A 25,471-nucleotide genomic window follows, 5' to 3' on the forward strand; every position below is an offset into this window, starting at 1 on the left:
ACAGCTCAAGTCGTGATTACAGGGAACTTTAGAGCTTAAAAATGCATGTGCTACAAGAGAGGATAGCTGACATTAATTCTCCTTGTCTCCATGTCGACAAATGAAAAATGAGGTGCAAATTAAGCACAAAATGAGAAGAAAGAATTAATAAAGCTACGTTCAGAAATCAATCAAAAGCAGGCAAACTACAACTACAAATGGCAACATATTCGGGCTATATTGGGTAAGTGGGGTCCCACAAATGACTGTGACAGGCCATGGGCCAAACGTGTGGGCTTAGGAAACACCTACCAAAGCCCTGAACCCCAGCTTTGCCAGTTTTCACTCGTTTAACTTTAGACAAATTACTGAACCATTCTGGGCTTTGGTCACCTAATCCACAAGATAGGAATAGTAGCTCTTGGAGTTGTTTGGAGGATTTAATTTAAGAATATATTGCAATAACTTAGTACAAAACATGGTTTAGAGTATGTGAGTTTCTAAACTTCCTTTCCTTCTGGAAAGGAATTACTTATATATAACTGGAGGTGTTGATTCATCAAGACCTATCTAGACAAATCTTAAATGTACAATTAAGTCCATTGATTCAAAGCCCATTGATCTATCAATCAAATATTCAGACCACAGAATAAGTCTGAATCCTTCTTCTTCTAGAGAGTCTTTCACAAAATTTTCATATTTAAAAGTTACCATAAAAACTATTAGAAAAAAGCCACAGCAGGGCAACCAAAACCCTATCTAAAAACCACAAGCGGTTCTATGTTTTCAACAGACTTCATTTTCATCAGCCTAAAAATGGCAACATGCAAACAATGACAGGCTTTTCCTCCCTTTGTAATATTCTTAACTAAACCTAGCATGTGTGATGCACACACAATATTGATTAATCATGAATCAGATTTAGCCTTGAAAGACTCACTTAACCCCCTTCCATTCTTAAATGCAGAATATATATGTATGTCAAAATATACCTAATTCCACCTTCACATGGTTAAGCTTTGGTCCAAGAAGAACAGGAATTATTTTACTGCGATCTAAAAGTGAAAGAAGAAAAGAAAACTGAGTCAGCATTGCATTGAGCTTCTTTAAGTCAGGTACTTGTGACACACTGACACCCTATAACACAGATTCTGAGAGTCATCCCTTCACATTTACTTCTGCCTTATTGTCATTAAGTAACAGTTGCAGCTGATATTGCATGTTTTGCTTTCTGTCCACTCAGAGCTAATGTAACTGGAGAAAATGCATTGCATTTGGTTTCCCTCAACTCAAATCTGTGGCTTCTGTAACTAAAAACCAGAGGAAGATGTTCATCCAGGCGGACAAGCACACCTGTAGGACGCAAAGTCATGTGGAAGTGCCTTTATTCCTTCTGTCTGCCCCCCTCGACTCCTCGAAGATAGATTTATTGGGCACGGGATTTAATTCAAGAATATATTTCGATCACCTAATAATACAAAACAGTACAATACAAAACACCTACAACAAAACTCCATGCGGTAGGCAAGGCACTCGCTCTCAGGTGTCAACCTTTCCCATGCAGGCACAGAGGGCAACACCCCTTCAGTCTTATGCTCTGAATGCCTCCCTTGCCTCACCTTAGTTCTGGCCCTGCGGGGGTGTCCACATCTGTGGGCTTAGCTCTGCTTTTGTTCCTGAGTGACTTCTGACCCTGACTAGAGGTACATATACTCTCCGCCTCAGCCTCTTTCTGAATGCTTTCAAACAACCTAGGGCAGCTACTAACTGCAGAACACTTAGAGCATACAGTGAATGTTGAATGTTGTCAAGTTCTTGAGAGTCCTACTGTCAGCACCGGCAACTTTCTTTATGATCTAGACTCTCCCTTCTCATACAGCAGGTGCTTCTAGGGCATTTACAAGTAAGGTACAGAACAGTCATTATAGGTGCTCAGCAAATTCCTGGGGCTTACAGGTGCTCAGCAAACAGTGACTATGCACAAGGAGGGAAGGGAGACTGGGGAGCTCTCCTGCAGCACCCTCACCTACCTAAGCCCTCTCAGCAAGTTTGATGCTGCAGAGTGAAGGGTAGAGAACAGAGTGGTGATTGTGTGGGTAAGAGCTAGAAGATGAAACTCGCAAAGTGAAGCCCCCAGCAAGTCAGATTTGGTTCTTCTGGGATTCAGATTCTCTGCGCAAGCCTGGAATTCATATAGGTGGACAGCAGGATTTGGGATGTCTCCAGAGAAATAAGAACTCTCAGGTCTTGAGAATACTGAGGGACATGAGTGGATTCAAGGACAAAGGGGCAAGAGGTGGTTTTGTGGAAAATTGTTATTGGTTATCTTTCTCTGGATCCATCCTTCTTCCCCCCTCAGGAACGTCAGTGGGAGCCCTGGGAAGAGGTGGTGTAAAAGGACACCTTTGAGACAGTATGCCATCTACTAAAACTTGCAGTACATCATTGAAAACCCAGAGCCCCTGTCCACAGCATGTCATCCTGCCCATCTGTCATGTTCAACCTTTAAACTTAGCTCAGTCTCCTGGACTCTCTCTGTACCCTTCACACCCCACAGATGAATCCAGTTTCACATACTAGGGTATTCCTGTGTAGCTTATTACTTCTCCTGCCTTATAATCAAGTTCCTCGAGAATAGTATATTATTTACTTCATTTCCTATTTCCCTGATGCTTAGTACAGTTCTTTGAATATAAACACCCTTGACAAATATCTGTTGAGTGAAAGTATAACTAAACAACAAGAAATTCCACAAATTACTCAAACATGAAATAAGAGTGCTGACTCATGGGAGGCTCACCTTCATAAAGGTCATTTACTACCCCTCCCGGAAAAAAATCCTTCCAGTGTGATGCCTGATGCCCAAATGACTTGACCCTTATATTTGACTTAGCAATGTGGTAACAACTCCAAGTAAGTTGCCTCTAGATTCCTGTGCTGCATTACAAAAAAAAATTCCATTTTACAAAGACACATTTGTTTCTTTCTGATTCTAAAATTTCTCTTACCTCCAACTACTGTTACATTGAAGGTTTTGGTGACATTAAATAGTTTTCCATTATGATGAATGAAAAACACACAGGTATAATATCCCTGATCATTAAATTCTGCATTCTTCTGTAAAGCTGGGTTTTTATTGTTCTCTATCTTTTCACAGTTCTGTTTTGTACAAAAAAAAATAAAGTTAAAATATTTTAAGTAAAAGTAGTACCACATTATATTCATTCAAAAATTTTTAAGATTTTTATCGAAAAAGGGAAACAGAATGAAAACTAGCAATTTCCGAGGTAATGTCCCCAGTGACTTGGCACCGCATCTAATTTCATATACTCAGGACTACCCATCCTGGGGGTGGGTAGTGGAGGTGGGAGCAGAATTATTCAGAGACCCAAGTACCTAGCAGACCACCCACCCCCTTGATGTCTTCCACCAGAAGACAATGGACTGATGGACTGATCACAAATGTGTCAGGACATTCAAATCCATAGGCACACACAAACATGTCTCTTCATCACAAATTTCCATATGGGTCACAGGAATGAATAATAGCAAAAAAAGCCACCTTCTTCAATCTAGCCTCCAGTCACCCACAGAAGAGGTTCTAAAGCAATCTAAAATCCAGATACAGAAAATGGAAGCTAAATTGTTAACCCTGACTATGTGACACTGTTCCCACAAACACTGAACAAGGAGAATGTACCACTCACAGATTTCTCTTGAAGGTGCTAAAGCCGGCAGCAACTGAGGCTAGACCCAGAGGGTACTTAGCATGGTTTGGTGAAGCACTCACATATGTCCCTCACCTCAGTAAATTGTTTCTTTATATGTCAAAGTTTTGAACCCAAACTGTTTTTTCCAAGGCACATTAAAATATCAAAGACTTCATTTTTATTTCCAATCAGTTGATTTAGCTTCCTTGCTCTCCTCCCTTCAGGCAATGATCTGTAATTAGGCTGAGAATGCTGAACCCTGTGGTTAACCATAGAGCTGGAAACATCCTCAATAGATCTATTTTCTAAATTTAAGTATCCTCATATTGAGACTTCTTGAAATCTAGTACACTGAACCTCACAAATTTATATTACTCTAAAATATTTACACATGACAGGAAATAGAATCAAGTCAACTAGACTGACTTAGACATTTAAAAAACATTTGGATAAGAGCTTTCCCTGAAAAATCACAACAGTGGTAAAGCAAAATATGCAAACATCTAGGAAATCATCTGTAGCTTCAACTTTCTGAAAAGCATCTGTCAGGATCACTTTCCCATAAAGATCTTTAAAATTTGCGTAGCAGAGTCACATTTTTCAGGTTTGTTCTTCTATAGAAATAATATAATTTGTATTGTGCATCTGCATGTATGAATACTATGCATGTGTATATATTATATATGTGTATACTGTAAGGTTATATATAATACATATGTGAATGTATATATATATAATCTGTATAGTATTGTCTAAAAGAGCTCTTACAATTCAAGTAAAAGGTATGCCAGCTGAAGAAAATAGATCATCCACAAAAGAAGTAATACTAAGGTGCAATCGATATATAAAAATGTTCAATTTATTATTAAGAAAAGAAATGGGGAAAAGCTACTAAAAATTACAGAAATTTTGCATGTCAAATTCATAAATGTTCTAACAGTATGACTTCTCAGTGTGTGTGGTGGTCATTGAAAAGACGGTTTAGAACTAGCATAGTTCCCAAGAGAGGAGCTTAATAATGTGGAGCAAAAGCTATAAAACTGCTCATAGCCTTTGATACAATAATTCTACTTGTAGGGATATGATTGAAGAATAAAATCATACATACACCCTAAGACTTATGGGAATGATATTTATTTTAGCCTTATAAATAATAGTGGAAACAAGGGAACTAACAAATACCCCAAACCAGAGGATTAGTTAGACACAAGTGTAATACACAATGGAAGCCCACGTTTATAAGAGTGTTTAAAGATGTAGGGGAATAATCACAATATAATTTTTAGTGGATAGAGGAAAACTACAAGCCATTAAAAATACCATTTTTTATTTTTAAAAAGTTTAAATACCACTTTTTAAAAGCAAATGTTTACACACACACACACACAAACCCCAAAGTCTCTGGCTGGTGGAATTCTGAGTGAGCTCTACTATCTTCATTGCTCATTTTTGCATCTTCCATTTTTATAAAAGGAATTGTGTGATTAGGGAAAAAGTATATATAATAGAACTTAATTTTTAAAATATATGTGGCAGAAGAAAATGAAAATCCTTAGGCTAGCATTCCTAAAAATTAATTTATCAAAAGAGAAGGAAAATAAAGGGGGGGCAAGGAAGAGGAAGCTGTTATCTTTTATTGAACATTTAATTTGGAGCAGGAACTCATTTCAGCTGCCCTGCCAGGGCACTTTGCTTAGGCCAGGTGAGCTGAGGGGGGGGGGGGGCGGGGGGGTGCCTCATGCAGCTCGCACATGACAAGACAAAAATACTCCTCTGCCAGCAGATCCTCATTTTGGATTTTTGTCTTTTTTTTCCTCAAATCTTAAAGTATTTCTTAAAGATTCATTTACTTATTTTTGAGAAAGAAAGAGGGGAGGGGCAGAGGGAGAGAGAGAATCTGAAGCCAACTCCCTGCTGTGCTCAGAGCCCGACACGGGGCTCAATCCCAGGACCCTGGGATCATGGTCTAAGCTGAAATCAAGAGTCAGACACTTAACCAACTGAGCCACTCAGGTGCCCCTTAAAATATTTTAAAAGCATTACCTTATACAGTGATGTTCTATTGGACAGTTTTTGATAGTATGTATGTTCACAGTTTATATGCAAAGATTTTTGAACTTCCACAATTTTACTAATTAGTTGTTTTTCAGCAAAACAGCTGTATTTACTTCTTGCAATGACATTTAATTTCCATTCACGGGTATCATTTCTATGAAATAAAGATTTAAAGATATTTTATAATTAGTACAGACTTTGCAAATACCACCTTTTAGTAACCAATCCAGTGAAAATCTTTCCTTATTTGTCTATAAATAAGAGACTCATTCACTGATGCCCAGACCCTGCTCTGCCCCATTTTGGTTCAGTTGCAGCAAGTATTTAACAATTGTCATGGGACAATGGTAAGGGGCAGTGAAAGAGAAAAACCTGAGCAGTTGTACGTGTGCACGCACACGCGCGCACACACACACACACACACACACACACAAAACCTACTGCTGACCATATATTATGGGTGTCTGGACAGAAATGTTTAAAACTTCAATGATCTTTGGAGATTGACAAGTTCAAAGATTCTTAACCCAGGATGGGACAGCAGCAGCAGGTTTTTGAAGTCCACAAACTCCTGAACTTGTTTTCTGGAAGTTTGTATATATGCATTGGGTTTTTATATTTCTCTAAGCAGTTTCTTCCAATCCTCTTCTCTTCTATTACTGTTGAGTAAAGCCAAGTGTGGAGTGGCTGCATAGCTATATTAGCACTTTATGTGCCTTACTGAGCTAACATTAGTTTGAATAGATCTTGATGTTGTTCCTTCTGATTAGAAATTAGTAGTCTGCAAGAAGAAACAACTTTAACACAGTTTTTAAAAAGGAACTTCTAAGCAAGGAAATGTTTGCAACCTGATGTTTGTTTAAACAGCACATGCAATATATGGATCCATATACTAAATACAACAGCCATGTGTTAGGTTGTCCTTTGTGTCTGACACATTTGTACCCACCCACCCCAGGCTCTTGTAGTCCCCCTCCAGGTCTACAGTGTGGAAGGAAGACTAGCATTTACTGAGCTCCAGGAATTGCACGTGTGTGTGCAATGGGGATGGCGATTTCTCTTATGTGAGGTAATTAAGATAATCGTCACATAAAGCTAAGTACCTCGCCCAAGTTCCCACAGGGTCAGCAGCAGGGTCAGGATGCAAACCACATCAGTTTGGTGCTAAAGGCAGTACTGTACTGCCCAATACTATGCTTTCAGGGCCAATGTGAGTCTGGCCCCTCCCCCGGGGGTGTATTCATACAAGACTGGTCGGGGCTGGGCAGGAAGTGGTGGGTGCCTTGACAAGCTGTCCTAAAGATGAAAGGTAGGTAAGTCAATGGCCGTGGAACATAATACAGCTACTGGCCCTTTGGAAAGGATTCAGAATCCCATTGGCATCATCCTCTTCTCATGTGTATCTAATGTTTTCCCGACTTCAGCCCCTCTGGGTGGATAGAGATATATTTCTAGATCCTTCTGTCCTGTCACTTACGAGGAAGAGAGCACATGCATATTTCCATCCTATCAGGCCATACTGTTGTCTACATCTGCAATCCCCAGTTCCTAACACTCGATGAGCACCGTAGCAGAATGCCTCTGTGTCCCTGCCACCGCATGGGAATGCTGATAAACAAGTGGACACTGTCCTTGCTCAAGGAGCTGGAAGGCCAGTGTGAAGCTGAGGCAACTGACCCAAAGCTGTGACCGTGCCTCTTCTCCTACAAGGCCATCCATTCCTGGTTACACAAGCCACTCCTGCCACACAAGAAAGGATTTGAAAAGCTCTAGCTCATTCTTGGGAGACCCCTTACCAAGTCAATCCTGCTGCTTGTCAAGCTGGTACATGATCCTGAGAGTTCTGCATGCACTTTTCTCTCTATCTCCATGCCCTCCCCTCCCATCTATCATAGAAAACCCCCTCTCTCCTGCATCTCCTCCCTTCTTGGTGGATTTCCTCCTTAAATTTGATCTGACTTCAGGATTCAAGCATGTCTCCAGAGGCCTTTGATTATTAGCAGAGGAGTCCTGAAAAATGAAAGGATTATCATTCTAATGGAGGGATTCCAGGAGTGGAGTCTGGTCTTCAATGGATTCCACATGAAATTACAGAGGCTCACTCACCTAAATCTGTGCACACATGCACATATGTACACACACACACACATGTACACACACACACACACACTCCTCTGAGGGAAACAGGATACTCTTCACCAGTGCACCGAATTTGAAAAAAAAATCCCCATCTTTAGCACCCCTAGGTGTCCAAAACAACCTGTATAGGTTCCCATTGATTTTTCTTTTTTATTTTTAAAAGATTTTATTTATTTATTTGAGAGAGAGTGAACAAGAGAAATAGCATGAGCAGAGGAAGGAGCAGAGGGAGAGGAAGAAGCAGACACCCCACTGAGCAGGAAGGATTATGATCTGAGCCAAAGGCAGACACTTCACCAACTGAGCCACCCAGGCACTGTACTCCCACCCCCTATTACCCCACCCATTAATTTTCAAAACCACCTCAAGGCCACTTCTCATTCCATCACTTTAGTCTCGTGTTATTCGTTATTCATCAGCCTCCAAGACTCTTCAAAGTTCATCACCATAGCCACTGAGCCACCTTGTTTCTCCTGCCCTCTGGGCTCCTCTTCCTGATTCTCCACACCTCTCTGACAGCCTGTCTCTATTTGATGCTTCCACTTTTCATTCCTAATCCAGGCTGTGTTCTCCACCTTCCATAACAGGGAGACAGTTAATGCCTTAGACATTAGACAGTCCCTACCTGTCTCCAAGTGACATTTTTGGATAGCTGGCTCTTCCCCTCAGTGTGCTCTTCCTGCCCCATCCAGGGTTCTTTCTTTTTCTTTCCTTTTCTTTCTTTCCTTCCTTTCTTTCTTTCTTTCTTTCTTTCTTTCTTTCTTTCTTTCATTCTTTCTTTCTTCTTTCTTTCTTTCTTCTTTCTTTCTTTCTCTTTCTTTCTTTCTTTCTTTCTTTCTTTCTTTCTTTCTTTCTTTTTAAAGATTGTATTTTTTTATTCATGAGAGACACAGGAAGAGGCAGAGATATAGGCAGAGGGAGAAGCAGGCTCCCCCGGGGAACTCAATGTGGGACTCAATTCCAGGACCCGAGGATCACGACCTGAGCCAAAGGCAGATGCTCAACCACTGAGCCACCTAGGAGCCCCTGCTTTCTTCATTTAAACTGCGCCTTTATTCAATCCAGATTGCGGAGATTTTTTTTTTTTTACCCCATTGGTGAGTATTCATTCTACATTAGTGTGGAAAGACCTAGCTGTGACCTATTTCTAGAATTATCTCTCTTAAATGAACACATAAAATTCACTGGTCAAAACAAACAATGAAAAAGAGTTCTTGAATTTCTTTCTGACTCCTAGGAGTTCCTATGTATAAAAACAAACCAAAATGACCTCATTTTGTGCAAAACCACAGGAGTGATAACAAGGTTTCACTGTGCTATCTCCCTCTGCTTTCAATAGCACTATTGATAATGATCAGGACCCACCCCAGAAATCTACTACATCTGATAGCACACTACCATCACTCACTCACCTGGCCCTGAGCTATCTTCCACAGGTCTCAGATCTCTATAAAAATACACAATACTCATATATATATGCAAGTACTACACAATGCCACAAATGTGCCAGATCAACATCATGTCATCAAGCCTAATAAGCCATTACATAGAACATCGCCTGTCCCAGTTACTCCTTCCTAGCTTACCAAATAAAGTATAAAGAGAACTTAGTTCAGTGACAATCACTGAAACATTCAGTTAGTTTCTCTCATTTCATAGAACTTATGACTCTTGATTATGAGTGTCTTGGCAGAGGCTATAGGGGTATGTCCTGGGAAGGCGGTGCAAAGCTCTTTCTGTTCCCCTCTCTTGCTGGCCCTGGCTGTAGGTCTGTGACTGGCTGTTAAACCCATGCACCCTTCACTCACACTACCCCCTGATACTCTACAAACCCTGAAAAACTGGACTAGGATGTGTCAGTACCAATTCCGACCTCTCTCCCCAGCCTGAGGATACCACCCAGAGAAGCTGAGATTGCCCCCCCTTCACCACACCCTGAAGGCTTCACTATGGAGCCTTCACCTATTCCATTTGACCAGCAACTCTATACAATGGGAGCAGCTGGGAATTGTAAAATGACTTTCATTTGGTACCCACTTATCTTTGGTAAGGATCCCCTAAAAGAAATTAAGGTAATCCTTTGTTAAGATCACTAAGAAGGTAAACACAAGGGCAACTATTTAATTTAATTTGTCAATGATGAAGGCTTTATGCATGTTGGAGGAAGGGTAGGGGAGAGTAAATACATGGATTATCCTTTCAGATTGTTGTATATCTGATTTGCTGAACTCATTCCAAGAGTGCTATGAAATATACTAACACAAGAGAAGCTATACTCACCCCATTTGGAAAAAGTAAGATCCACTGTCCTCCAACTCAGCTGGCCAAAACTCCAAAATATAATCGTGCAGAGTAATTCTGGGTGAATTGCTTGAATTTAGCTCAATGCGCCCATGTGATCCACTGCTCTTGTACCATTTTATGGTGGTTGCTTCATTCTTGTGCTCAGATGCTGATGGGCAATATTTCAGATAGAAAGGTTCCCCTCTGACCGCAGTGATGTTAAAACGTGAAGTACAAGTTTCTTCATAAGATTAGCAGAGTAAAATAAAATAAAATAAAATAAAATAAAATAAAATAAAATAACAGAATGACAAATGTAAACTTTTTCTTTCCTAATGCATTAGGTGAATAAGCCAGCTTGGTAAGAAAGTCCTGAGTAATCTCAGTGTCCCAATCTTGTGAGTCCTCTTATTTCAGGGCCAATACTTTTTCCAACATGAGGACACTCTCAGGACATAAATGAAGACAAAATTTCCAACAGCTTTTCCCAAACAGACAGTACCAAAACTTAACCTACCATAGCTAGAAGACAGAGAAATGTAGTGAAATCTTTTCAAAGAAAATGTTATACATTACAACTTCCTCCTAAGGAAGGCCACAGACGTCACTGTGGTGCCACACCTACCCCAAAACATCTCTAGCTGGGGTAATCTCCGTGGAAATGAAAACAAGAAATCTAGAGGCCTCGGGGTTCCTCATCTGTCTCACCGGAAGTGTCACTTCTCCTGCTCTCAGTCAGTTTACCTGACCATTCCCTGGGCAGGCAGGGGGTTGGTTAAGGTACTCCCATGTAGCTTAGAGTGTGTGTGAGTTCATGATCTCTCTGGGTTACCATGTGGATCATCAAGAATTGATTAATACAATATCACTCCAAACCTGGGTATCTGTTCCTTCCCTCCTTGAGTGCTCTTGCAGGCTCGCTCTCTCCCTCCCTCACTCCTTCCCTCTTTCTCCATCAACCCAGATGCTCTGACTTTGGAAATTTATCTGCTCCTTTCAGCTAACAGGATCATCATTCCCCTCCCTCTGAATATCTGATAGTTCAACATCAGCACTCATGGACCCTTTCCATATCCTATTCTTTGGTGGCTTCAGCTTGGCCTTTTATTGAAGTATAATTAACACACAATGGTATATTAGTTTCAGGTACACAACATATTGATCAACAATTCTATACATTACTCAGTACTCACCATGAAAAATGTAGTCACCATATAATGTTATTACAATATTTTTTACCACACTTTGACCATATTTTGACCTATGCGTATTTCTCATCCCTGTGACTTATTTATAACTGGAAGTTTACACCCTTATTCCCCTTTACATACTTCATTCATCCCCCCCGCCCACCGCCTTCCCTCTGGCAGCAACCTATTTGTTCTCTGTATATAAGAGTCTGCGTTTGTTTGTTTATTCATTTGTTTTGTTTTTAAGATTCCATGTATAAGCAAAATTATATGATATTTGTATTTCTCACTTATTTTATTCAGCATAAGACCCTTTAGGTGCATCCACGCTGTCACGAATGGCAAGATCTCATTCTTTTTTGTGGTTGAGGAATATTTTATTGCATGTATGTATATACACCACATCTTCTTTATCCATTCATCTATCGGTGGACACCTCAGTTGCCTTCCTATCTCGACCATTGTAAACAATGCTGCAATAAACCTAGGGGTGCATGTACGTTTTCAAATCAGTGTTTTTGTTTTCTTTGGATAAATACCCAATAGTGAAATCACTGAATTGCATGGTGTTTCTATTCGTTATTTTTTGAGGCACCTCCACACTGTTTTTTGCAGTGGCTGCACTAATTTGCATTCCCACAAACAGTACCCTTTAACTGAATTTTGAGAATGTGAATCTTAAATTAAGTAGAGTATTTCTCTGAGGGCACGAAGAAAATGCCTTCTTTATAGTTAGGGTCTATTTCTCAAAACAACTTCTAGTTTAAACCAATGCTGTTAACCACAATGTAAAAAGGAAGTGGCTCAAATGACAGAAGAATTCTTTGAAAACATGGGATGTCAAATCTACCTCAAAGTACAAGTGTTAATGAATATTAACCTTGTGTTTACTGGTTGTTATAGAAACTCCATTTTACATTTCAGTACTTTAACACAGAAGTTGTGATACACGTGTAAGTGTTGGTGTCAGTTTTAATTGACATCCGAAAGGATGGTATGTCAAAAACAATTTATTTTCCTGTTTCAGAGATAAACTATACATAAGACAAAGTACACAAATCCTACAGTATGTGCTCTTCTGTGTCTGGATTCTTTCCTACTCCATCATGTCTTGGATAAGCATCCATGTTGCTGCAAGAAGTAGTGATTTGTTCTTTTTCTCATAGTTTTTATAGTTGTCATATTTGACAATTTATCCATTCTGTTATTGTTGAATATATGTGTTCTTTCTATGTTTCAGCCTACCTTTAAAAAAACGACTTCCATAAATACCTGTGTCTTTGTTGTGATAGACCATTCACCATTTCTTTTGGGGAGTACTTATCATATGCTGAAACCTAACCTGGATTACATACTCGCCAGGGGTAGATGGTTGGAGATCAACAATTCTATACATTACTCAGTGCTCACCATGATAAATGTAGTCACCACACGTTATTACAATATTACTGACCATACTCCGTTCACACCTCCCTGGCCGCTAGTGGCTTCAGCTACCTAATCTTATGCTTAACACTACAGGTGTTGTTGATTAGAAATGAGTTTTGAGAAAAAAAAAAAAAAGAAAGAAAGAAAAAGAAATGAGTTTTGAGGGCAGCCTGGGTGGCTCAGCAGTTTAGCGCCGCCCTCAGGCCAGGGCCTGATCCTGGAGACCTGGGGTGGAGTTCTGTGTCGGGCTCCCCACATGGAGCCTGCTTCTCCCTCTGCCTGTGTCTCTGCTTCTCTCTCTCTCTCTCTCTCTCTCTCTCTCTCTCTCTCTCTCTGTCTCTCATGAATAAATAAATAAAATCTTTTAAAAAAGGAAATGAGTTTTGATTGAAAAAAATAAAAATAAAAAGAGTGGAATTCAAGGTATACGGGCTGCCCAGAACAGGTACTCCCATTCTTACAGGAACAGAGAGTAAGAATCCAGCAAGGTCAACAACCTAGACCCTTTGAAATGATGTCTGTCTTTGAAATTGCCTTGAATTTGGACAATAAATAGGATATTGTCTTTCAGCTTCTACTAGGTTAAATGAATCCTCATGTAGAATATTGTCATATTTGCCTAAAGCGAACCCTTTATGAAAGGTACTCTTCCGATACCTGAAAGGACAAATTTCTGGGACCTTAGTAACCCTTTAGAATGGATTTCATGGCTATTTTCCAGCCTGAAACATATTTCATTGTAACTTGGGAGCAAGGCTGTTAGTGTATGTCTATAGAGCAAGGCACCCATGATGCACCCTTTCCTGCACCTTGCTTTTCACCCAGCAGTTTCTAACAGATTATTCCAAATCAAAAGCAGCAGATCTATCTCCTTCCTTTAACATCTGGGTAGTATTGCATTGTCTGCATTCCAACAAACATGGACCCACTTCAGTAAATATTGGACTGGAATTATTTGAAAGTATCACTCACTTAAATTCCCTACCTCTTCAGCAGTAATTTTCAAAGTAGAGATATGGGCTCATGTGTTACCCTTTCCTAGATAACAGATCAAGGCAAATTAATATTTCTGTTCCCACCTGCTCCTCCAAAGCATAAGGAGAACCTTGCTATTCAGTCATGCATCTCTTCTCCAAAGGATCCTAATAAAGCCACAGAATCCTTCTTGATAAAAGTCTCCAAGCCATCACCGCTCAGTTAAAACTAGTACTTGCCACCTGATATGAAGCCTACGTGTTTTCTCCAGTCTATGCAGTCTTTCTTATGTAGTCCTTCTAACTTGAATATTTCCCCCCAGCCCTGCAAGGTATTCCCACTCACTGTCTTCACTACCTAAATAACGAGATCACTCTTGGCCTTCATGTTTGGAGAAAAATAATGCGTGTAAAACTTTCTAAAAATCAATAACAACGATGGCTGTGAACTCTTCAGTTTTAAATAACATAAAGCAGATTTTCATCTCTGACAAATGTAATTTGTTTCCAGACACAATCCTTCTCTCTCTACATAAACTCAGAGGGCTAAATGTTTTCTTTTTCAGTAGTTCCATATAATTCTTATTTGATATCATTTCTATGAACGTTTTTTTCTCTATGCCAGGGGCACCAAATGGGTGGTAACTTTCAAAATAAAATTCAAAACCACAATTTTAATAAATTCAGCATCTTCAGTAGATACCTCCACATAAAAAAAAGTGAAACCTTCATATTCCCTCTAGACTACCAATTAAGTATGCTTGTGAATGACTATAATTACTTACCTAAGGTTCTTGTAAACATAAGCGCCAAAAGTGTCAAGAGTAGTTCTATATGATGCATATTTAGGATTCTGCCTCCCATGCTTTCTCTGGAAAATGGAATAAGACAGGTTCAGCCCAAACTTGCAAACAAAAGCACACCTGTGTCATGAAGGAGAATTTTTAAAAACCTTCTGGCACACAGACTTTAAAAAGAAATCAGTGCAGGAAGTTTTCACATCCTTTAATATAGTCATCAAGTATTCTCAGAACTTTCAGCTACACAGAATTCATAAAACTTCAAGGTAATGAATTTCAGCATCCAGAAAATTTCCTACTAGCGCAATTTTCTAATACAAGAGAGTCTGCTGTATTTCGAGCCTGGTCTACTACATCTTACCTCAAAGATCAAAGTTGAAGACAAAAGTATTTCCAGAGAACCTACTGGTCTATCAATAGACAGTCTGTAATTTACCAAGACATGTATGGCAGGTGTGCCCAAATAGGGGTGTGTTTGTGTATGTGTGTGCTCCTTTTTCTCTCATCACACCAGAATGCTCATCATGATCTTCATTTATCACTTGACTTTTTAAAGACCCACCTTCAGGTGCCTACGTGGCTCAGTCAGTTAAGTGTCTGCCTTTATAGCTCAGGTCATGATCCCAGGGCCCTGGGATCAGAGCCCTACATCAGGCTCCCTGCTCAGCAAGGATTCTGCCCCTCCCCCAGCTTGTGCTCACTCTCTCTCACTCTGTCTCTGTCTCTCTCTCTCTCACTCTCAGTCTCTCAAATAAATAAATGAAGTCTTAAATAAATAAATATCCATCTTCCTTCTTCAGAACAAAGTTCTCCATGAGCTAGAAACTGTCTACTTTGTTCATTACTGCATCATAAGAGTCCAGACCAATGCCTAGCACATAGTAAGCACTAACACTTGTTACAGGGGAATAGGTGTATGGATGTGTGTGTGTGTGTGTGTGTGTGTGTATTTACACACATACACCCACATGTGTTTATTTTAGGAAACAGAGAGACGAAGCAGAAATTCCCTACACTCCAAATGTCTAATCTACATGGACGCCGTCAACTCAGATCTGTATTGAATTTAAGTCCTTACTCCAACCCATCATTTGTTCTGTGAATTACAAATTTAGAGAGTAGAACAAGGGAAGGGGGCAGTGGGACTCATACACTGAGTATGAATATTTCAGAAGCAATCCCATGTTCCCTGCATAACACACACTGAGCTCCACTGGGTGGAGGAAGCATAGCGTGATGAAAGAGCTCGCTTTCTGGGGCACACAACCCTGGGTTGGCATTCCATCTGGAGCCCTGACTAGCTCTGCAACCTTAGGCAAGTGACTTAAAAGTGTCAGATCCTATCTGCTCATTACCAAAATGGAAATTAGTAAGAAGGCTTATCACCAAAATTATTGAGTAATTAGATCAGCCAAAGCAATGAAGGCTTTCTGGATGCATGGTAGTTTCTCCGTCCCAAATAATTCTCTTACCAACTGCCACTCACCTCCCATACTTAAAAAAAATGACTGTTAATGTTCAAATCCTGGATGAAGTTTAACAGCAAAACCATCAAACCACTTACATCAATCTTTATGAATAACATCACAAAGCATCTGCTGTAATTTCCAATAGATAATAATAATGTAAAGACAAAAGAGTTAAGAATGTATGGAAAGTACCAACTATTCAAATTAGAATATTTCTATGGTTATGTGGCTTGAAATCAATCCCCCACCCACACATATTACATACATTTATTATTAACTATCTATTCTCTTACCTCAAATAGAATGAAAAGTGTTTCCTCTGGTTAAGACTGACACAGCCTTATAAAGGGCACTGCTGTTTTTTCTTGGTTTTGGCTTGTTAATTTTCAAGGTCTACTGAGAAATAAATTTACTATGAAATAATCTAGCATTCTGATGAGTTAACTCTGAATTTCAATATGAAACATGTTAAGATCCCAGTATACAAAGTAGCTGATATCTGGGCTGCTCTGTGTGTATGTATATAAATTATAATGTACTTATTGTGGATTTAAAAGATTAAGTTATTAAATAACGGAACTCATTTTCAAAAGAACAGCTATTCTGGGAAATGTCACAGATATCCTAGTAAGTATTAATAAGATATACATAGGAGAATATAAATATTAAATTTCTTGCATGAAGGACGTTTGGGGGTTTTTTAGTATTATGTTTGTTATTGATTTTTTTGCAGGTCCATAATTTTTCAATTTTTCTCTTTCCTCCTTCCTTCCTTCTCTCTTTCTTCCTTTCTTTCTTCCAATTTTTTTTATTTCCAAAGTATTATGTGCCCAATATATGATGCCATTATAAAATAAAGATTGAAAAGAAGAAAATGATCTCAATATGCATAATACTTTAACATGTTGCCTTGTACTTTTTCTACATGACTTTCAAATAATTCAGATATTCAAAATGTTCATATCCTGCATTTTCCACGTAATAAATGAACACTCCCCTGTGTCACAAAAATCTCTGTTAACACCACCTTAATTGCTACATATATCCCCCGATACGGGACTATTATAATTTATAAGATATTTTTATTACAAAATAACCTCATGACTATCTTCTTGTGTCAAAGGGTATGGATCAGTTTTGGGGGCATGACCTCTGGCGCCAAACTGGTTGAATTTGGATCCTCATCCTATTGTTTACCAGCTGAATACCCTGGGCAAGTCACTTATCCTCCCTGCTCTTTAGTTTCTTTATTTAGGAAAGGGAATAACAATACTACATCCCAGAACTGATGTGAAGGTTTCATGAGTTACCTTTGCAAAGTATCTGGTGCATAAGAAGTATCACTTAAATGTTAGTTATTTATCTACCTTTCTTGGTGTTATGACAATGGCAATACAATCTATGATCAAAGAATACATTTTATTTTTATTTTTTTAAAGAATACATTTTAAATGAGATAAACACATACTACCAAACTGCATTCTAGAAATGTAATAATTCATACTCCTCAGCTGTGCAAGATAATATCCATCTATCATACCCACATAAGCATCCTGCATTCTCATCCTTTAATTCTCTCTTTAAATTGGTTAATGGTGTTTCATGGTTTTTTTTTTAAATCTGCGTTTCTATTGCTATAAATCAGAACATAAGGGCGCCTGGGGGGCTCAGTCATTTAAGGGTTTGCCTTCCGCTCAGGTCATGATCCTGGGATAACAATCCCAGGATCCTGGGATGAAGCCCCGCCTCCAGCTCCCCGCTCAGCGGGGAGTCTGCATCTCCCTCTCCTTCTGCCCCTCGCCCCTCTCCTGCTCATGCTCTCTCTCTTTCTCTCTGAAATATATATAAAATCTTTTAAAAAAGAATATTAAGCATATATGTTTTTAGCTATTTTATTCCCTTGTGTATGAACTATTTTTTTACACCTTGGTCCAATTCTTAGATGTCTTAGCGGGTTTTTTTTTTTTCAATTTATTGAATTTACCCTTCAAATTCCTCTTTTGCTGTTTTCACATATGGGAGACTTCATATTTATGCAGTCAACTCCACTATGCTTTTTCTTGGTGATTTTTCCATTACTTTTGCATGTAGGCCATTCCTTTCCCCTCAGTGGTCTGGTGTATACTCAAGGTATGCTTTCTTCCTTTTTATGGCTTAGGGGCTTTTTTTTAACATTAAAATGATTTATTCATTAACAATTAATCTTCTTGTTTGGTATGAAGATAGGTCTAAATAAATTTATTTTTCTCAAAGAGCTACTAATTATTTCTCTATAATTAATTAAAAAGCCCCATCTTCCCTTTACAGTGTGCTGAAAGCATAGTTATAATGTAAGGGCTCTCTGCAAGCATTCTATGGAAATCTAGCAGCATGATCGCTCAGGTGCAAATACATGCAAGCGTGTGTATGTATGCAAGCATGTGTGTGTATGTGCTTGCACACATGTGCACACACACCACTCTTTCCTCTTCCACTGTGCTTTGTTTTTTCATTCATAGTACTCATCACTAACTGACATACTTTATTTTATGTTTATTATTTGCTGAATTGATGAATTCATTAAATTCATTAAATATATAAAGTTTGGTGTCTTAGGTGATCATCTGATCCACTGTTACATCTGCATAATCTTACCTTTGAAATGCTCCTTAAAGCATGATATCTTGGAAAATATGTTTTAACAACTGATGTGAAGTCTAGGGCACTCATTCTACCCTGGATCTTAAATAATAATCACAATACCTAGGTCCTCACCCAGACACCTGAAAATCCTCCTGGCGATTCTAATATGCAACCACGGTAGGAAGACACTAATCTAGCGGACTTGTTTGTGTACCCAGAAGTACATTTAATATATCATAAATACACATTTAATAATAATTCACTATTTAAGACATATTAAGTATATGTGCACATACGCAGATGTATATGTATGTAGATATGTATGTGCACACACACAAAGAACATTCACAAACTTCCCCTAAATCACTGAATGGCATGAAGTTTTCCCTAAATGAAAAAGGTTCTCTTCTAAAAATCGTGTGACCAAGGGCAAGCCAACCGTTCTCTCTGACTATAGTGCAGGGTCCTGCGGAGTGTCTGAATCTCATCCTGGAAGGTTTTGCCCACTTGCCCTGTTCATATACCCTACCCTGAGAAAAGTGACCATTTTCTAAAAAAACTTAATTCACAGAAACCCATAGTTGTAAGGCTACTTCTTGGTAGCCTTCTTACTTGTGAGGCTGAGTTCTTTCTGCGAAGGAAGCTGAGACTTGACCAGTGAACTGGCCCAGATTATAGAGTGTTACACTGACTCACACAGGAATAGATGTAGATCTCCTCGATGTAAATCACTCTACCCAGCAAATCAAAATTGAGCACCTCCTAAGATAAACTGCCTTGAGGAAAACCTTAACACCAGTGATTTGTAAAATAACTCTTCCTCTGCAGTGTTCGGTGCCTAAGTGTTTCACTCAGCCATTGAGATGATAAAACAACCAACGCAAAGAGGAAAAAAATGATCTTCGACATAAAACACACACAGGTGCACATGCGCACACACATGCTTCCACATGCTTTCACTCTAAGGAAAGCAGAATTTATGTTGAATTAGGCTTTTCATCTGCAAGGCCAGGAGAATCATTCCCATTTCATAGTCCTTGTCACACAGATCTCTGTGGCGTCCCTAGGCCTCCTCCACTCCACCTGCGCCTGTGCTAGTCCTGCTACCCGAACCCTTTCCACTTCTAACTGCAGGGTCCTTGCAATTCTTACAACCTGACTCAATGATCACCTTCTCAGGGAAGTGCTCCAACTGCCAGTGCCCCAAACAGCCTTTGTCCACACACCTGCACCACGCGGCATTCCCATTACCCCTGGATTCATCCCCACGCCCTGGGACCCTGTCTCCATGTTCCCAGACCTCTTGCTCACAGCCTTTGTATGTGTTTTTGTGCTGGCAGGGAGGGGAAGGGTTGGTTAGCAGTCGCATTATCCCAGAACCTGAATAAACCCAGTTTCTCCCAAATGTACACCCTCCCAAGCCACTTAAGGTCCTCAGGATGAGAAGTGCGCCCGAGATCCCAGCACTGCACAGCACCAAAAGGAGTGTTTGCTGAGGTTCCCAAGAATAGAACAAGGGAAAAGGGTGAAATTAATACAATAACCTCAGGTGTCTATACCTGACAGGGATCACCCAGTCATTAGTTTGTCTCCTAACCTGCAAAGCACCTGCTTGGGGTTCTAACTCCTGGAAGCACCTCAAATTAAAAGTAAAGATTTTGGAATCAGGGAAATTTTGGTGCGAATCTGTGATCTATTTCTTAGTAAGCTGGATGCCTTTGGATAAATGACTAAACATCTCTGTGCTTTGGTTCTCCTCCTTTCATTAAGGATAATGATAGTGCCTACTTCAGTCAGCCTACAGGAGGATTGAGAGAAAATAACGCATCTAAAAGTTTTCTATACCATGAAAACTATACCATGCATCTAAAAGTTTTCTAACCATGAAACTTTTCTATACTACCAGATAAGTGCTTAATTTGTAAAAGCTACCAATTATTTTAGCTCTTCTCACTTTTTTAGAAAGAAAAAAGAATTATAGGGCAAGTTTTAAGGTCTGAAATTATACTAGCTGGAAAAATGGATGCTGTCTCACCAATTATTCATGTGTGCACGGGTGCACATATATGTGTGTATATATGCAGACACCTGGACATCTACTTATATAAATAATATTTTAAACTATACATATAGGTGTATATGCATATCTGCATGTATACATATATATATACACAAAATCCCTACTTATGACAGCTCTATTTATGCTTTTTTGATTGTATGATGGTGCAAAAGAGTTACACATTCAGTGGAAACCATACTTTGCACTTTGAATTTGAATCTTTCGCATCCTAGTGATATGCCCTATGATCCTCACTAGCTGCAACTCCCAGTCGGCCTGGGGATCATGAGGGTGAACAACAGATACACTTACAACCATTCTGTACCCCATGCGACCACTGTTTCTCCTTTTCCGTATACTATTCCATCAAATAAATGAGATATTCGACCGCTTATTATGAATTAGGCGTCGTGCTGGAGGATTTCACCCAACTGTAGGCTAATGTAAGGGTTGTGCGCACCTTCAGGTAGGCTGCGCCCTGATGTTCGGGAGGTTAGACGTATTAACCGCATGTCCCAGTGACTTCGGGTATTTTCAACCTAGTCTGGGTTTTCCAGGGGCCCCCCGCCCCCCATCAGCGGAGGAAGACCTGTTACACATAGTGGCACGCATCCGTAAGGATCCTGTTTCCAGAACCCCCGTGCCCTGGCTGGGTTGGCCCTGGCCAGCGGGGCTGGCGGCGCAGGGGGCGCGGAGGGGTGCGGCTGGCAGCCGGGGCGCTCCTTACCTTCAGGAGGAGTCCCCGCGGCCGGGCCGGGGCGGGGGCGGCCGTCCCCCCTGCGCTCGGGTCGCGGCGGCCGAGGCAGGCGTCCCAAAGGCGGGTGGCGGGTGAGAAACTGCGACCCGCCGTCTCCCTAGCGCTGTGCGCCCCCCAAGCAGAGAGGCGCCCCAGGTGTGATGAAAGACGTAAGGCAACTAGAGAAGGCTGGGGAAAGGGAAACAACAAACCAAAGGTGCAGAGGGTCAGAAGGAAGAAAAGGCGCCTGGCGGCGGCGCGCGGAGGCTGTGGGTGGGCCGCGGCTCGGCGTCCCCGAGCTCCAAGTGGGGCGCCGCGGGGCCAGGGGGCGTGTCCCGGCCTGGGATGCTCCAATCAGAGACGCTCGTCGTCGGGGGTTTCTCCCCGTCGGGGGCCTGGGGGGCGGGAATCCTCCCCGGCTGCGGTGTCCGTGGATCGGGGGTGCACACGGCTTCCCTCCGGGGTGCTCCTGGTCTGGGGCGCCCCCCCCCCGCGCGGGGGATACGGACTCCTCCACCTGGGCGCCCCGCCCCGGGGTTCCGGGAGCCGCTTGGTCGCGGGCGCGGCTGGAAAGTCCGGCGCGTCGCCCTTGCGCCGAGGCCACCGGTGCCCCAGGCTCGCGCGGCGAGTTTCGGGAGCTCCCGGGGGCTGGGCGGTGGCGGGGGACCCGGAGCGCCCGGGCGCGCGGGGCTGCTCGTTGCGCGCCCTGCAGGCCGCCGACGGGTTTGCACCGGGGTCACGGGGAGAGGGAGCGCGCGCGCCGCCGAGGGGCACCACCTGCGGTTAAGGGGAAGGAGCCCGGGCGGCCCCGGACAGGACGGAGGCCCGGGAAGGGCCGCGAGCACACAGGACGGCTCCCCCAGGTCATCCAAAGGGAGGAGGAGGCCGTCGGCTGAAGCCCTCAAGCCTCAGATCTGTGCTGAGGCCTTCTGCGTGGGCGAAGGGTTCTCCCTGGAAAATAGTAGGGAGGGGGCGGAGGTGTTGAACTGAGATTTTACACTGTTAAGGAAAGGAAGCCAAAGGAGAACGTGTGTTTCAAAGTTTTCACCCCGTGGAAGAATGCAGGGTACATTTTAGAGTGGTCTGTAGCAGGATCTTTCCAACAAAAGAGAAGAATGAAACCCACGGCTGATAGGGAGAGGGTTTAATGAGTCCTTTTCATTCTTTTTATTCAGTCAAAAGCATTCATCGTGTAATAAATGAGAAAAATAAAACAATGATCTCAATAAAGGCAATAAGAACAAGCATCTGACAAAATGCAACAGCCTTTCTTCATGAATTACACTAGGAATACTAAAAATAGGAACGTTCTTAATCTGATAAAGAACATTTGTAAGAAGCCTGCAGGTAACTTCATCACTAATATTGAAACACTTTGCTTTTTTCCTAAGATGGGAAACAAGATAAGGATGTCATCTCTCACCTGGGACAATCCTTCTGTAATAAGTAAAGAAATAAAAATAGAAAGCAAGTAGATTGGGAAGGAAGAGATAAAAACTATTGGTTCTGATGGAAGGCATAATTTTGTGTAAATCGCCCTTCGAAGTTTACAAAAGAGCTGCTGAAATCCTAAATGAGTTTGGCAAAATCATGGAATAATAAGCCAATATGCGAAAATAAATCGGAATTCTATATTCCAGTAATGGAAATTTGAAAAATTAAATTTGTTTAAAACACCATTTACAATACCATAAAAAAAATCAAATACCAAAATATAAATCCCTTGGAACGTATACAAGATGTTTACCATGAGATCTACAAAATACTGCAAAGAGAAATAAAAGACAAAAAATGGACGGATATACCATATTTATGGATTGGAAGATGCATTGTTAAGATATCTATTCTGTACAAACTGTGGAGTTTATAGAGTCCATACATTTTTAGACTCTATATGTTATAGAGTCTAAATATTTCCTACAATCCAAATCCCAGGAGGAATTTTCAAAGAAATTGAGAAACTGGTTTTAAAATTTATATGAAAATGCAAATCACCTAGAATAGTCAGACCAATCTTGGGAAAGAAGAACAAAATTAGAGGACTTATGCTGACCTGAAGGCATACAATAAGGCAATACTAATCATGATAGTGTGATATTTGCATGAGCATAGAAATAGAAAATAATATAGAGTAATAGATCCACGCATATATAGCCTATTGATCTTTACCAGGGCATCATGTCAATTCAGTAGGAAAAGATAAGCCTTTCACAAGTGTTGCAGGAACAATTGGGCATCTCTATGGGAAAAAAATAAATGAGGTTGACCCTTACCTCATTCTATATGCAAATATTAATTCACAGTGGACCATAGACCTAAATATAAAAGTTGGAACCATGAATATTTGAGATAAAAAAATAAAAAATAATTTAAAAAAACTTAGAAAAGACACAGACAACACTAACCATATAAGAAAAACTGACCAATTGAATGTTACCAAAATTAAAAACATCTGCTAATCAATGATACCGTTGAAAAAAAGAAAGAGGTAAGGAGGCAAGCCTGGAAAAATTGTCACCTTACATCTATCTGAAAAGGAATTAGTATCCAGAATATCTAAAAAATTTCCACACATCAACAACATGAAGAGAAGCAACACAATTTAAAAATGTGTAGAAGATTTTACTTTCACTGAGTGATAGACACATGAATCTTACTGGTGAATAAGACATAAAAAATGTTCAATATCATTAATCGTCAGACAACTGGAAATTAAAACCATAATGAGATTCATTGAATACCCACTGAAATAACTAAAATTCAAAGAAACCTGACAATACCAATCATTGGTGAAGAGGTGGAATAAGAGCAGTCTTGTACATAACCGGAGGAAATGAAAATGGTACAATTAGTTTGCCAGTTTGACAGTTTCCTAAAAAGGACCACACCTAGGTATTGAGCCAAGAGAAATAAGAACACATGTCCACAAGAATATTCACAATCTCCATATTCACTATAGGTACCATGTGAAACAACCCATATGTCCATCACCAGGGGGAGGTTAAACTGAGTACAGCCATGCAATGGAATCCAACTCAGGAATACAGAGAAACAAAGTACGGACACATACAAAACATGGATGCATCTCCAAAACGTTATGTTGTGTGAAAGTACAGAGTCACAGCACTGTCTGTGACTTTATTGATAGAAATTTCATGATCTGATCAAAACTAATGGACATAGAAATCAGAACATTATTGGCCTCTGAGGAAGGAGAGAGATTGGCTGGGAAATATCAGGATGGAACTTCTCCAGTAGGGAAGGTAATGGAAATATTTCTTTTTTTTTTTTTTTTAAGATTTATAATCTATCCCTCTTTTTGAGAGAGAGACAGAGAGACAGAGAGCACATGAGTTAAGGAAGGGGGAGAGGGGGAGAATCTCAAGCAGACTTCCCACTGACTAGGGAACCCAATGTGGGGCTCTATCTCATGACCCAAGAGATCATGCCCTGAACCAAAATCAAGAGTCAGATGCTTAACTGACTGAGTCACCCAGGCACCCCTGATGGAAATATTTCTCTCTTGTTCAGGATGGTAACTACACAGGTATGTGTAATTGTCAAGACTCATCAAACTTAAGATCTGCATTGTATTGTATGCAAATTTGACTCAAGTAAGGGCAATTCCTTGTGTTTTTATAATTCACCAGAATTTTTTAACAGGATCACACAATAGACACCTCACTGGGTTGGACTGAATTCATTCTATTCATGAAACCCCTCCTGGTTTCTGCTGTGGCTTTGCAACCCATAAAGAAAGGAATGTGCCTAATTCCCCTATGTATCCTTCCACAGCCTTTCCTCTCTCTGCCCCTTTCAAAGAGATATTTATATTTAGCACATGTTCAGAAAATGTAAATGTTGGATATTTGCAAAGTAGCTTACAATTTGGGCAGTTAAAATATATTTAAAAATAAAGAGATTGGGGATCCCTGGGTGGCTCAGCAGTTCAGTGCCTGCCTTTGGCCCAGGGCATGATCCTGGAGTCCCGGGATCAAGTCCCGGGTCCAGCTCCCTGCATGGAGCC

General features: G+C 40.6%; 1 protein-coding gene across 1 annotated transcript in view; it reads right to left on the bottom strand.

Annotated features, from left to right (window-relative positions):
• Positions 1 to 14,620, bottom strand: part of IL18R1 (interleukin 18 receptor 1) — a 31,898-nt gene extending 17,278 nt beyond the window's left edge. Inside the window, exons 1-5 of the mRNA XM_025992743.2 lie at positions 14,544 to 14,620; positions 10,164 to 10,407; positions 5,733 to 5,898; positions 2,988 to 3,138; positions 972 to 1,034 (exon numbers count right to left, since the gene is read on the bottom strand). Of these exons, the coding sequence (XP_025848528.1) occupies positions 972 to 1,034; positions 2,988 to 3,138; positions 5,733 to 5,898; positions 10,164 to 10,407; positions 14,544 to 14,601 (682 nt within the window). The 5' untranslated portion in view covers positions 14,602 to 14,620. The remainder of the gene's footprint in view (positions 1 to 971; positions 1,035 to 2,987; positions 3,139 to 5,732; positions 5,899 to 10,163; positions 10,408 to 14,543) is intronic.
• Positions 14,621 to 25,471: the final 10,851 nt, after the last annotated feature.

The sequence above is a fragment of the Vulpes vulpes genome, chromosome 16, assembly GCF_048418805.1.
Source record: "Vulpes vulpes isolate BD-2025 chromosome 16, VulVul3, whole genome shotgun sequence".
Taxonomy (NCBI): Eukaryota; Metazoa; Chordata; class Mammalia; order Carnivora; family Canidae; genus Vulpes; species Vulpes vulpes.